General features: G+C 39.4%; 1 protein-coding gene across 2 annotated transcripts in view; it reads right to left on the reverse strand.

The window, feature by feature from the left end:
- The window catches only part of unc13c (unc-13 homolog C (C. elegans)), a 180,369-nt gene that overhangs the window by 86,854 nt on the left and 78,708 nt on the right, over positions 1–14,807 (reverse strand). For both annotated transcript variants that reach the window (XM_087852455.1, XM_087852496.1), the window contains one exon: positions 252–274. In XM_087852455.1, the coding sequence (XP_087708581.1) occupies positions 252–274 (23 nt within the window). The remainder of the gene's footprint in view (positions 1–251; positions 275–14,807) is intronic.

The following is a 14,807-nucleotide window of genomic DNA, read 5'->3' on the forward strand; positions in this document are numbered from 1 at the left end:
ATTTGCCTATTATGTAATGCTCCCTTCTCACTGACCAAATGTGAAATTTGAAACATGTATAATTTTCTAAAAAAAAAAAAAAGGAATAAAGGGATAACCAACAGAAGGGCACATGCTGCATTATCTATCACACCTACAAATATCACTTGGATCACACACACATTATAAACTCCACATTCACAAAAACACACATGCACATGCACAGTAATCACAAGTGTCCAATTATCTGATGATAAACAGTGGCTTAAAACCTGAGTATCCAAAGCACTGGTGTCTGAAAGAAGAAAATGACAAGAACATGAAGTTTTAGAAAGGATCAACTCACTAGAATACTAAACACTTATTTAGGACATGGATCTATTATTTCTGCCAGATTACACAATTCTGTTTTGCCAAACAATTTATGTCGAAATGAAGAGAGAGTCAACAGTTTAGAGGGAATTGCTAAGAACAGAAAAAGACAGTAGAACCAGCATAAAAAAGAGGGTTCCCAGCTAAGGGCTAATAGATGAAGACACAGAGTAAATAAACGCAGTTTGAAAGAAAAATGGCTGTGATCGATAACATTACCTGAGTTAGGAAGACATGGGACATTATGTAAGCAGTTGGTATCGTGTTGCTATTTTAGAGACAAACTGCAAGAGGGCAAGCCCTTTAAATAAGTCAGACTGGAGAGGTGTAATTACTGTGCTATTGATCCATAGGTGATAAATGGCAGCGTAAACATGATCTTATGTGAACAAATAGAAAGCAGCTGTTCACAAGAGAAAGATCAAATTGCCAGCCTGATTAAAACAATAAACCTACTGTTGGTTTTTTGTTACTGCATCACTAATAGAGAGAGAATTAAAGGTAGAAAATAAGATAACGACCTGATTTTGTTTCTATGATTTTGATTTTGATTATGATTTTAATCCTACACATTTATTGAAAATGAAGTGGTTGACTTTATCACAACTATTTTATAGTTATAGTTAATGTTTTTAAGATAAGTAATTGCCATGGAAGCGTTTCAAAGCATAAAAAATGATACGCAACATTGTATAAATTCTTGAAAAGGTTGATTTTGTACAGGAACATTTTTGGTAGAGCTAGGAAAATATATTGTTACTCTACACACAAAGAGGAGCTCAGCAGTCAGTGGGTACCATGGACAGCGACCAACTAAACTACTTTGTGCACAGCTATACGAGATAGAGCCATCTCCTCCACCTTCAAGTCTGTAGCTGCTCTAGATAAAGCCACAGCACAAAGATAGGCTATAGGCTGCAGATATAAACCTCAATTCATAGGTGCCTTAAATCTGTGGAACAAAAACGTAACTGATTGGTAGGAAAGTTCAGCGCATGTGTGTGTGTGTATGTGTGTGTGTACATGCCTTTCTGTGTGTGATGTGGGCAAACAGCAGCAATAAATCCAGCATTATGGTCCTGACACACATGGTCACACCGTACATAGATCAGGGTTCTGAAGCAGAAAAGCTTCACATAGCTTTCAGTATTACCAGGACTGAGCAAAGCCCCTATACATCCAAGAACGTTTGTTCTACTGTGGACACCAAGTATAGGTTTAAACATAAAGAAACTAGGGTGTTTGCACATTTTTACTGATTTTTTTTCACCTTACATCACAATGAGTTTACCATCATCTGAGTGTATGAGAGCAAAAGGACATTTTCAAGCAGCTCATGACAGATACAGGAAATTAAACTAGGAATGTAGAGCTGATCCCGTGACAGTTTCTCATAACCATTCTCTTTACACTGAAGATTCACATATGAGTGTTAGGAAGACTGAAAAAATTGGAAATGAACAAATCCCCAATGAAAAGCTGAAGTCTGAAAGCTTTAACTAGTTTTGCAGCAAGGTATATTGAATAAGTCTGACAATAACATTACTTAGATAACATCTGTGGCTATATCATATTGCATTTCCAATATACAGTACCATGCTTTACTCCCAGAGTATGTATGTTTGGCTATATTTCCTTCATCGACAGCTTATCAGTGTTCTTAAATGGTTGTATATTGATGTCAGGGAACATTTTTGGTTTTAATAGATCCACATAGCCTATATCATTTACAATCATCTTACTGCTGACTTCAACCCTGATTTTGGGTTCAATAATAACATCTAATGCTTTAGAGATTCACATTTTACTTGTGTACAAACTGAGGTTTTGTTTCTAATAGCCTGCAACAGACCAGAACACAATTTACTGCAAGTGAGCGACCACCTTTGAACAGAGGCGGTGGTTTATGACACCAACTGTCTGCACCTACAATCCAGTTTTGAGATATCTTCCCAGACGCCTTAACGCCCACTCACACCCTGGGCTATCTGACCTCAGGAAATCACATGATAGGGTGGGGCCAGGTTTCACAATGAGCTCACCCGAAACCCTGGTTGATTGTGAGCCACACCCGTTTTCACACCTTGGTCATGTGATTAGGTAGAGGATCATCAGGGGGTCCTTTGTCCCTCGTTGGGGGGATACCCCCACAGGGTTTACATCTGGGACTCTCCACCTATGACCCTTAGAACTGAAGAAGCTTCTTGGATGAGAGGTGAAACATCTTCAAGCGACTTAAAGAAGTCCAGACACTTTTCTTTCCAAGCTCCTTAGACTACGATGACCTGGATGACTGAGAACCTTCACAGACAACTTTCAATACTATTGATCTTCCTCAGTTACCTTCAGTAATCACGTCCTCCAAATAATTGATGTGTCTCCTAGGTCTCATTTTTACTAGACTACGGATTCAATATTAAATGTTAAATATTACCAGGCTATGTACCACCAGTGTTGGGAAGGTTACTTTTAAAATGTATTCCATTACAGAATACAGAATACATGCCCCAAAGTGTATTCTGTAACGTATTCCGTTACGTTACTCAATGAGAGTAACATATTCTGAATACTTTGGATTACTTAATATATTATCATGCTGTTTACAACTACATGAATGTACTATTGCTGTGATTTATTACTGTTACTGAAGGTCCGCGGCTCCGAACCGTAGTAAAGGGACCTCTGGCTAATACTGTGGGTTCTGTGTCGGGCTCGTAGCCGAAAACTAGCTATACTTTGTTGTCTGGGTCAACTTTGCTAGCGAGAGACAGAGAGAGGCGTTGAAAGGCTGCTCCAACGGAACTTATTGTTTTTGGAGGAAAACACGAACACAGCGTACAGTCGAGTCTTAATAGCTTACTTGCAACTGGGCTCGTCAGGCACTCTTCTTGGCTGCAGTGGTTATTATTATATTTACATGCTTCCAGCTCCCGTTTTTGCTCGATGACAGCTCGTACTTTTCCTTTTTCTCCCTCCCTCGCTCACAGACACATAACGTGTATGGCAGTCCATTCTCCCTGCAGCACGGACTACACTGCCTATGATGCTACATTCTTTAGAGCTATACCGGTAGCATTCTGCCTATTAGCTTAGCACAACAACAAAAAGGCCTCTCTCACCCAGGAAACACGCAGAGAGAGAGCGTCACCCTGTAACCATGGCAACCGTAACCGTGCCACCTGGAACAACAGAGCGTAGCTGTCAAACAAAACCCAAACAGTCCTGAACCGCCACAATATGAAACAGGGAAGTACCGCCATGTAATCCATTTATTTCAACAAAGTAACTGTATTCTAAATACCACCTTTTTAAACGGTAACTGTAACGGAATACAGTTACTCATATTTTGTATTTTAAATACGTAACGGCGGTACATGTATTCCGTTACTCCCCAACACTGTGTACCACAGGCTTTTAAGATGGTTGTAATTAATACATTTCTTTAAAAGCCTTTACTTCACCCAGCTGTCTTAGCTAATTACAGACCAATCACCAACTTTCTTTTTATTTAAAACAAATTTGAAAGAGTAGCTGTGAAGCAGCTAACTCATCATATGCAAAGGAAGGGTTTGTTTAAAGAAATTCAGTCAGGATTCAGAATTAATCACAGTATAGAAACAGGACTCATTACTAATGACCTTCCTATGGGCTCTGACAGTGGACTCATCCCTGCGCTATTCCTGTTAGACCTCAGTGCAGCATTCAATACTGCTGACCACAATATCTTACTATATTTTACTCCTCCCTTCACTGCCAACCCAATTTCCCTCAGGATGAATAAAGTATTATCAATCAATCAATCCAATCAATCAATCAACCAGTTGTAGCAGTTCTACGTATTTATATAAACAAGCCTACAAATCCTATGTTCCTACTTTTCTCAATTTCATATAACTATGAACTATAAACATTTAAATAAAAATCATTTATGTACGCTAAAGAACTCCTAATTTATTATGACTATGACAAGTCTTAATGCTCTACTGCAGTACAAACTTTTATAGTGACAAATGCATGTTTGCACTGGCTAGACTGAATTGCTCAGATTGCTTAAAATTGCCCATATTTCCATTTGGTGGCAAAACAAGACAAACAGTCCAGCTCCTCCAGTTCCAGTAAGTCATCCCTAAACTGTGGGCCTGTTGTAGCTGCAGTCCAGGCTCCAGAGTAGTACTTGCAGTGTGCACAGGTTATTGTAGGATTTGATTACATCTTTCACTGTGTATTTATTATTATCAGCCTCAGATACCCGAGGTTAGCAATAAGCACTGAAAAATAAATAATGACTTATAGCAACTTGCCTTAAATGTATATTAACAGACCATTCTTTCCAACAGTTAGAAGTGCAACTCTATTTATACTTGAACTAACCCCCTACCGTTTAGTGTACGGTGCCAAAACTGAAAGGTTTAAACACTAAAGAGAATGGGGCCATAATTAATTTTAAATATCATCCCTGTGTTTTCCTTTTTACACAATGGCTGCTGTGACAAGGACCTACTTACTGAGTGGATTCACTGAAGCTTGTGAAGACGTGACAGACTAAATTTAACATACGCTAGACAAAATTATCAAAGGGGGCTTGTTGTAACTGAACTACAGTGTTGAAGAAAAAACAAATATAGTTAGAGTTAAAATAAAGTTAGATGGAAAACTAAGGCTATGTCCACACTAGCCCGGATAGATTTGAAAATAGCATTTTCATCTGAAAACGCTCCGCGTCCACACTAGCATTTTCAGTCGTTTTCAAAGAATTGTGCGTCCACATTGAAACAGCGAAAAACGCTCCAGTACTGCGCATGCGTGAAACGCAAGAAGATATGACCTGCCTAATTTAGTCTGCCGTTTATTTACTTTCTGGCTCTTTGAAACGTCATGGCAAAATGTTGAGTTTTTTTAAATGGACTAACAATGAGGTGGAGTTGTTGCTTCGAGCAACACAAAAGTACGAAGTTGCAAAAGTAAGTGAGAGTTAAAGAATTTGAAGAAAAGCTATCTGGAGCATGTACAGACTGATATTAATCTTTAATTGGGCTGTCAAAATTCAGAGCAAACAAAACAACTGCTGTATAATGCCCTCCACTATCTTAGTTTAACTAACATGCATCATCGTTTTAGAAAGTCTGCGTTTTTGCTGTCCACACTGCAACGCGAAAGCACCGTTTCCAAATGTATGCTTTTTCGAGAGCGTTTTTCAAAACGCTGTGTTCTCCATCAGCGAAAGTGCCGTCTCAGGGTGGACGGGAGGCCAAAACGGAGAGAAAACGATGCGTTTTCAAACGAAAATGCATTAGTGTGGACGTAGCCTAAAACAAGCTAGATGGCAGCAAAACTCTGGTTGTATTTGGCAATCCACTCAGGTTGGTGGGACACACACAGATGCAGTAAAGTGAAAAGAAAATGTCATATTATCAGCTGTCAAGTAAAAGCTCCATGTTTAATAACCTCAGAAATTACTTTATGGAAAATAAATCAGTGACAAAATATGTTAGAAAAAAAGAAAGGCATCCAGTGGGAGGTTCTGGCCTAATGGCTCTGGTGAAATATATTTCAAAGTGACATATGAATGTCTTAAGTGCCTGTGCAACCAATCTATTCAGAGCTTGTGCCTCTGATCACTCAAAATATACCACATGACCAATATGGAATAAAAGCATCAGCTATATTATATAAGCAATATTAGCAGTCACTGTTCCTCTCACTTTTGTTTTAACTATGACTACTTCTTTGAGGCTGTGGCAGGCTAATGTCAGTAAATTCATTCACTTATTCACAATATCATAGAAAAGAAATTTCTGAAGAAGTGATCCAAGATCAGCAAAGATGGGTTATCAGCCCATATATATATATATATATATATATATATATATATATATATATATATATATATATATATATATATATATATAAGCAAAGTTTTGTTTGTGACATTGCAGCAACTATTGTCGTAACTTATACTAATAGAGAACAACGCTGGGGCAAGTAGAAGGTAAAAACTACAAGTATAGAAAGTATGAAAGGGTATGATTTTTAACCAGGAGAACGCCATTCAAAACAAACAAACAAATAAAACATGTAAAGGAAACCATTATTGATTTTCCAGTAGCTTTTAGTAAATTCAAACTCAATGGCAAACGTTGGCAATAATTATGAAACTGAAAAATATAAATGAAAAATATGAGGTGTATTGTCTGAGGAGGCAAAGAAAAAGAAAGTAAAGAAGAAAAGTACAGCTGAACTTTGTACGGATAGTGCACAGCAACTAAAAAGGGTTCAAAAGAGATAACCACTTGGCATTGTTATTACTAGGTCAGTAAGCTTGATACAAGAGAGCATTTTAAAACATAAAGCGTCTTTTCAATGGCTGCATGGGGTGGATGTGTGTGTGGGGAGTTACCTATTGACACTTTAAGTGTTTAATCTGAAAACTGCAGCATCTCAAAGTTGGGAGTGTACATTACCTGTGCTAAAGCTTTCACTTTAGATCAATTTTTTTCCCCCAGCAACAACAGAAAGTCAATCAATATTTTGAATTGGAAGATAACACTTTAAACAACAGCAGGAGAGGCCCTCCATTCCCTTTATTTGCATTTTTCATATCCACACTTTCTTGAGAAATGGTGAACTAAGCATAAAGAGGGTCTACCTCCTTTGCTCCCCCAGGAACAAGCAGCAAACTTCCGTAGCGGTAGACCTCTATAAATATTCCAAGCAAGGCTGACCTGGTTACAGAATGCCCTTGGGAGTGTGAATTAGCATCTGAATACAGACGCTGCTGTAGCCAGTTGAAGACAGGCCGGGCAGGAGTGGCAGTACAGTGCTGAGACTCCTTTCACAGCTCCCACACAGACCAGCCAGCACGCTCCAGAGCACGAGAATGATGAGCACATATCAGCTACAAGAGATGAAGGCATAAAGCTAATGAGGGTGGGAGTAGGAGCGTGTGAGTGGGAAGAAATGTGGGGGGCATATAGATTGTGCATGCATCTATGCGTCCTTCTCCATAAGCACCACAAAATAATACTTTTTTTTTTTATTACAATTTGTGTGTATTTTTCAAAAAACTGTGAGGTAACATTTCAGGTGCCAAACACATCTGAGAGTGTTTTAGATGACACCGGAAAGAGCAGGCGACTATTATTTTTGGCTCATTTTATTATGTGTTACAATATTTTATTAACACTTTTTGCACAACTATATGATTGAAGTGCAGACTTTCCGCTTCCATTGAAAGGGTTTCACCAAGGTGCAGCAATAACTAGATGTTCAAAAAAATTGGACAAATGAACATAATGTTAAACGCAAGGATTGTTTTAAAGACTTGACGACTGCCAAAAGTCTAGCACCCATGGACTGCACCAAATGCTGAGTTTCCTCCCTTTAGATGCATGCCTAGTTGGGTTAAAATCAGGTGAATGACTTGACCATAAAGCAATATCCCATTTGTTTGCCTTGAGAAACTCTTAGGTTACTTTTGCAGTATGCACTGGATCATTATCCATTTGCACTGTGAAGCTTTCCCCAATCGGCCTTGCAGTATGTGGCTGAATCTGAGCAAAGCCTTGTCCACTTTCCAATTGGTCCTGCTGCTTCTGTCAGCAGTCACATCTTCAATAAACACTAGTAACCTAATTCCACTGACAGTAATACATGCCAATGCTATAACATCACCAAATATTGAGGAGGGATACAGGGATTTCTCTGATCTCCACACCATACTTCTCTCTTCCCATCATTCTAGTACAAGTTCATCTTGGATTCTTCTGTCCAAATAAGTCTCTTTTATCTATTGTATCTTAACTTTTTAGATGTTTTTCTTAACCAAGGACAAAATTATGCAATTAACCACTTTAACCACTATCATCAATAGTATTGCAGGCCTTTTGATGATGCATTCCTACATTTTAAGTATGTACCAGATTATTGATCTGACCACTTAACTGAAGATTTTACTATCTGTCTGATAGGTTTATTATTGTTTGGGTTTTTTTTTTTTTTTGGTGGGGGGGGTTAGCCTAATGATGGCCTCCCTCACTGGCATGTCTTTGGACCTCATAGTAAAATTTCTGGTAAAAAGCTACAAAATACAAGTTAAACACTTGCAATCAACTCCTGATATTTTTTCTGCTTAATTTGTCATGTAATAATAACGGATCAGGGCTAGTCTTATATGAAAATACATGCTTAATGTCTGATTATTTTTGCTCCTAAACAGTTAACGTACTACTTTAGTTAAACATTTTGAATTAAAACTTTAGTGACATCTTGATTGGTTGATTTAAAACCACTGTGATGGTGTAAAGTGGCAATATTTATAAAAAAAAAATGCCTATTTCCCTAACGAATTATGCATCTAACTATATTTCAGAAACAGCTACTGGGAACCAAAGACTTTTTCTAATGATACTTACTTGCTATAGCAATAAATAGTTATCATTTATATCCACATTGATGTTATTCTCTGATCAACATCATTATAAAACACAAAAAAAAAAAATAAACTAACCGAAAAGCTTGTGGCATGGAAAAATAGGCAGCCAAAAGAAAACGAGTGCAAAGAAAAATCAATTTCACATGTCTATGTGGTTACCACTCTCTTACATTTCCACTACACATTTCAGTCTTTGATAGAGTGTCATAAAACAAACCCGAATAATGAAGCAAAACAGCACAAACAACACATAAACATCATAGAAGGTTTTAAAATTTCTGTACTTTTAGGTAACAGAAGGAGACATGTGGCCTGGTCAAAACACAGAGAGCTGCACCCTAAAAGATCTTTAAATATAGTAAACATACCTTGTGTGCCACAGACTGCTCCCAAACACGAGGGGGCAAATAATACCTCTAAAACACTTAAGTTGGCTATCATCAGTGAGGCCAGGGTGAGCAGGAGAGGAGGGGGGGTTGCTGTCTTATTTAATGAATCATTTCAATGGAAGCAGCTATCTCCTGGAAGTTTTCAGTCTTTTGAATATGTGGCTTCGAAGGCCCCATCCAAAGTTGTGCTTCTTAATGTTTACAGGCCTCCCAAATACTGCACAGACTTTTTTAATGATCTCAGTGAACTGCTGTCTGTGATCTGTGTTGATTTCGACTGTGTGATTATTGTTGGGGATTTTAACATCCATGTGGACAACCTTCAGGACAACGGGACTAAAGACCTGAGTAACAATCTGGGCAACTTTGGGCTGACTCAGCATGTAACAGAGGCCACACATAATAGAGGACACACTCTTGACCTACTGATCTCCAAGGGCCTGAGCATTTCAAAGGTTACTGTGTCTGATGTGGGCCTGTCTGATCATTACTGTGTTTTCTTTGAAAGTAGAATTTCAGCCCACACAAATATATCAACAGCAGTGATCACAAAACGGTGTATAATCAAATACAGTAGTGAGATCTTTAACCAGGTCTTCCCATTAACACCTGACCTATCCAGAGGTTCAGTCAATGAACTCGTCAATAGCTTCAATGCTAAAATATTAAATGTAATGGACACTATTGCTCCCATTAAGGTGAAGGTTATCTCTGGAAGGAAAAAGTCTCCATGGAGAAACTCCACACTGGTGAAAAATGAAAAAAGAGAGTGTAGGAAAGCTGAGCGCACATGGAGAAAAACAAACCTCCAGGTTCATTATGATATCTATAAAGAGAAACTTCACAATTATAATTTACAACTGAGGAGTGCAAGGAGGTCCTACTTCTCTGACATCATCACCAAAAACAGTCATAATGCTCGGGTCTTATTTTCTACAGTTGACAGGCTAACAAACCCTCCTGTGTCAGTGGCAGCTGAACTTCATTCGACCATGGCCTGCAATGACTTTGCCAAATTCTTCACAGAAAAAATCCAAAAGATTAGACAAGCAATTGGTACATCAACAGCAGATTCAGGATATGTACTGTGTCCACCGAAAAACAGTTTAAACACCATGAAACAGTTTCACCCTATTAACAGCAAAGACCTGGAGGACATCTTAGGTCAACTGAACTCCTCCTCTTGCTGTTTAGATGTCCTGCCAACAAGTTTATTTTCAAAAAGGTCTCACAGACTTTGGAGTCAGACCTGTTACAGATCGTCAACTTTTCTTTAATGTCAGGTGTGTATCCAGAACCACTAAAACTACTGTAATTAAACCTATACTGAAAAAGGACAATCTTGACAAGACACAAATGAACAACTACAGGCTGATCTCAAATCTCCCATTTTTAAGTAAGATCATTGAAAAATCAATTTCTCAACAGCTCAATTATTTCTTAAAAAACAATAACTGCTATGATGCCTCCCAGTCAAGTTTTAGACAACCACAGCACTGAAACCGCTCTGACCAAAGTGTTTAATGACATATGTCTGAATACAGACAGTGGAAAAATGTCAGTCTTAGTTTTACTGGATCTCAGTGCAGCATGTGATACAGTTGCCCACAACATATTACTCAAACGACTGGAGAACTTGGCAGGTCTTTCAGGAACTGTACTAAACTGGTTCAAAACATACTTAGAAAACAGGAAATACTTTGTATCAATAGGTAACTTCACATCTGAGCAGACAAGTATCACATGTGGAGTTCCCCAAGGTTCCATCTTGGGACCCCTTCTGTTTAACATTTACATGCTCCCACTGGCACATATTATAAAGAACAACAAGATAAACTATCATAGCTATGCAGATGACTCACAAATATGGTCAAAGGAGCTTGCAAAGAAAAGCGTCTGGACTTCTTTAAGTTGCTTGAAGACGTTTCACCTCTCATCCGAAAAGCTTCTTCAGTTCTTAGGTCAAATGGTGGGGAGTCCCAGATTTAAACCTAGTGGGAGTATCCCCCCGCAGAGGGACAAAAGGACCCCCTGATGATCCTCTAATCGCCTGAGCCAAGGTGTGAAACTGGGTGTGGGTCCCAATCAGCCAGAGTTTCGGGTGAGCTCGTTGTGAAACCTGGCCCCAACTTATCATGCGAATTCCTGAGGTCAGATGGCCCAGGATGTAAGTGGGCGTTAAGGCCTCTGGGGAGGGAACTCAAAACTGGATTATTGTGAAGTGGCTGTTTGGTCTCTCCAATGTAGAGGTCTGGGCATTCCTCGCTGCACTGTACCGCATACACCACATTGTTAAGTCTGTGTCACCTTGCTACCATCCTTGCTCCTCTCGTGGGGAACACCCCACACCACATCAAGAACTCCACCGACTTCACTGACAAGGTCCAGAAACTTACCCTGGATTCAGATGAAACCATGGTGTCCTTTGATGTAGTCTCTCTCTTCACTTGCATACCCACTACGGAGGCAGTGGAGACTGTCAGAAAACGACTACAAGAAGACAGCTCCTTGGAAGACAGGATCAACTTCACACCCGATCAGATTTGCACACTGTTAGACCTCTGCCTTACCACAACATATTTCAAATACAACGAAGGCTTCTACAGACAAAAACATGGCTGTGCCATGGGCTCCCCCGTGTCACCTATTGTAGCCAACCTTTACATGGAGGAAGTGGAAAGGAAGGCTCTTGGCTCTTTCAAAGGAAGAGTACCCAGCCACTGGTACAGATATGTAGACGACACCTGGGTCAAAATCAAGACACATGAAGTGGAATCCTTCACTGCGCACATTAACGCTGTGGATAAAAACATCAAGTTCACCAGGGAAGACACAAAGGATAACTGTTATCCTAAATGGGCGTTCTTAAAGTCAGCAAAGAGGCACAGAAAAGAAGATCAGACACCAGCGAGGGAGGATAAGAAGGACAGATGCAACAACATTGTCATCCCCTATGTAGCCGGTGTATCAGAAAAACTTAGGAGAGTTTTCTCCAAGCACGACATCCGAGTTTACTTCAGACCCAGCAACACGCTCAGACAAAAACTGGTTCACCCGAAAGACAAAACTCCAAAACACAGACTTAAGAATTTGGTGTATGCTGTACAGTGCAGCGAGGAATGCCCAGACCTCTACATTGGAGAGACCAAACAGCCACTTCACAAGCGCATGGCACAACATAGAAGAGCCACCTCCACAGGACAAGACTCAGCAGTCCATCTGCATCTTAAGGACAAAGGTCACTCTTTTGAGGATGCCAATGTTCACATTTTGGACAGAGAGGATAGATGGTTTGAAAGAAGAGTGAAAGAAGCCATCTATGTCCACTGTGAGCGACCATCTTTGAACAGAGGCGGTGGTTTACGACACCAACTGTCTGCCATCTATAATCCAGTTTTGAGTTTCCTCCCCAGACACCTTAACGCCCACTTACATCCTGGGCCATCTGACCTCAGGAATTCGCATGATAAGGTGGGGCCAGGTTTCACAACGAGCTCACCCGAAACTCTGGCTGATTGGGCCCCACACCTTGGCTCAGGCAATTAGAGGATCATCAGGGGGTCCTTTTGTCCCTCTGCGGGGGGATACTCCCACTAGGTTTAAATCTGGGACTCCCCACCATTTGACCTTAGAACTGAAGAAGCTTCTCGGATGAGAAGTGAAACGTCTTCAAGCAACTTAAAGAAGTCCAGACGCTTTTCTTTGCAAGCTCCTTTGACTATGATGACCTGGATGACTGAGAACCTTCACAGAGACACACATATATATATCACAATGTCACCAGGAGACCGAGGCCCTGTACAGGCTCTTTGTAAATGCATTGAGGAAATTAATGACTGCTTGTGCCACAATTTTCTCCAGCTAAATAAAACCAAAACTGAAGTAATAGTCTTTGGTGCCAAAGAAAAACGATTACAGGTCACCAGAAAACTTCAATCTATACACCTAAAAACCACAAACCAGGTGAGAACTTTGGGTGTAGTGATGGATGCAGACATAAACTTAGAAAACCACATTAAGACAATAATAAAATCAGCTTACTATCACCTCAAGAATATTTCAAGGATAAAAGATCTGATGTCTCAACAGGACCTGGAAAAACTAGTCCATGCATTCATCTTTAGCAGGCTTGATTACTGTAAGAGCATCTTTACAGGTCTACCTAAAAAATCAGTCAGACAACTACAGCTCATTCAGAACTCTGCTGCTCGAGTCCTCACTAAGACCAAAAAAGTGGACCACATCAGTCCAGCTCTGAGGTCTTTACACTGGCTGCCTGTCCGTCAGAGGATAGACTTTAAAGTTCTGATGCTGGTCTATAAAGCTCTGAATGGTTTAGGACCAAAATACATCAGTGACCTCCTGACCCAGTATGAACCTTCCAGATCCCTCAGGTCATCTCGATCCGGTCTTTTATCAGTTCCCAGAGTCAGAACCAGACACGGAGAAGCTGCATTCAGCTTTTATGATCCATATATCTGGAACAAACTCCCAGAAAGCCTCAGATCAGCTGAAACACTCAGTTTAATTAAACCCAGGTTGAAGACTCACTTATTCTGAGCTGCATTTAAATAAAACACCAAATCCACACTTTTAAGCTTAAATTTCAAAACTTAAATGTTAACTACTGATTTTATCTACTGTTTTTTTTGTTTGTTTTTTTTTTAATCAATTTGAAATCATGCTTTTTATTTGTTTTTGTTTTTAATGTCTCTGTGAAGCACTTTGAATCACCTTGTTGTTGAATTGTGCTATATAAATAAACTTGCCTTGCCTTGCCTAGAACCAGGCCACTAACTGATTTATCAAAGATGGAACAGAATCAAAAAGCCAGTGGAAAGTGGGGATAGTCTGTCACACTTGCCTAGAGCTCGCTGTATGCCTCACCTCGCACCTATGAGATTCAGCAATAAGGAGTGACTCAGTAAGTCAGTCACTCAGTTCAAGTCTTAATTCTTTTTGCCTGGTAGCCATAAAAAGGCAATGTGTAAAACTAAAACTGCAGAGTCATAGCCAGTAAATGTTTTATTAAGTTTGCATTGGCCTGTTATAAGATTACCTGTTTATGTTATAAGTGATGTATAAAGCATAGACCCATATACTGCGCCAGGAGGGGAATCTCCAGTTAATCTATTTTAATTTGAAGTGAATTTACATTTATGAACACATCTGTCACACAGCCAGCATTAAGGAGTAGCCTGTATTACTGAACTAAGATTGCCCGCCATCACTACAACCGTTACGTATGTGGGTCAAAAGCTTTTTGATTTTAAGTAAGCGTGGAAATTCCCTTACGTCTTATTTCACTCCAACTGGAAGACTGTTCCATCAATGAATCTATCCAAATTTTAAGTGGGATGCCCTAGACCTACAGAATTCTGAATAAATACTACTGTGGTGAATCAAAGGTATGGCAAAATAATATGAACAATACAATTACTGGTATAATGTATAATGGTTTTATTTATGATTTACAATATTGTAGTGCATTTAATAGCTTCTCATTGGTAAAAAAAAAAAAAAAAAAAAAGCTTAAAAGCTTTATGTTTACACTTGTTTAGACTCTCTGCCACCACAATGTCATTAAATAGCAGTGCGGTCATGCTTTTTTTTCAAATGATGTTTAGGAGGTCACT

The sequence above is a fragment of the Neolamprologus brichardi genome, chromosome 1, assembly GCF_056152115.1.
Source record: "Neolamprologus brichardi isolate AB-2024 chromosome 1, ASM5615211v1, whole genome shotgun sequence".
Lineage (NCBI taxonomy): Eukaryota > Metazoa > Chordata > Actinopteri > Cichliformes > Cichlidae > Neolamprologus > Neolamprologus brichardi.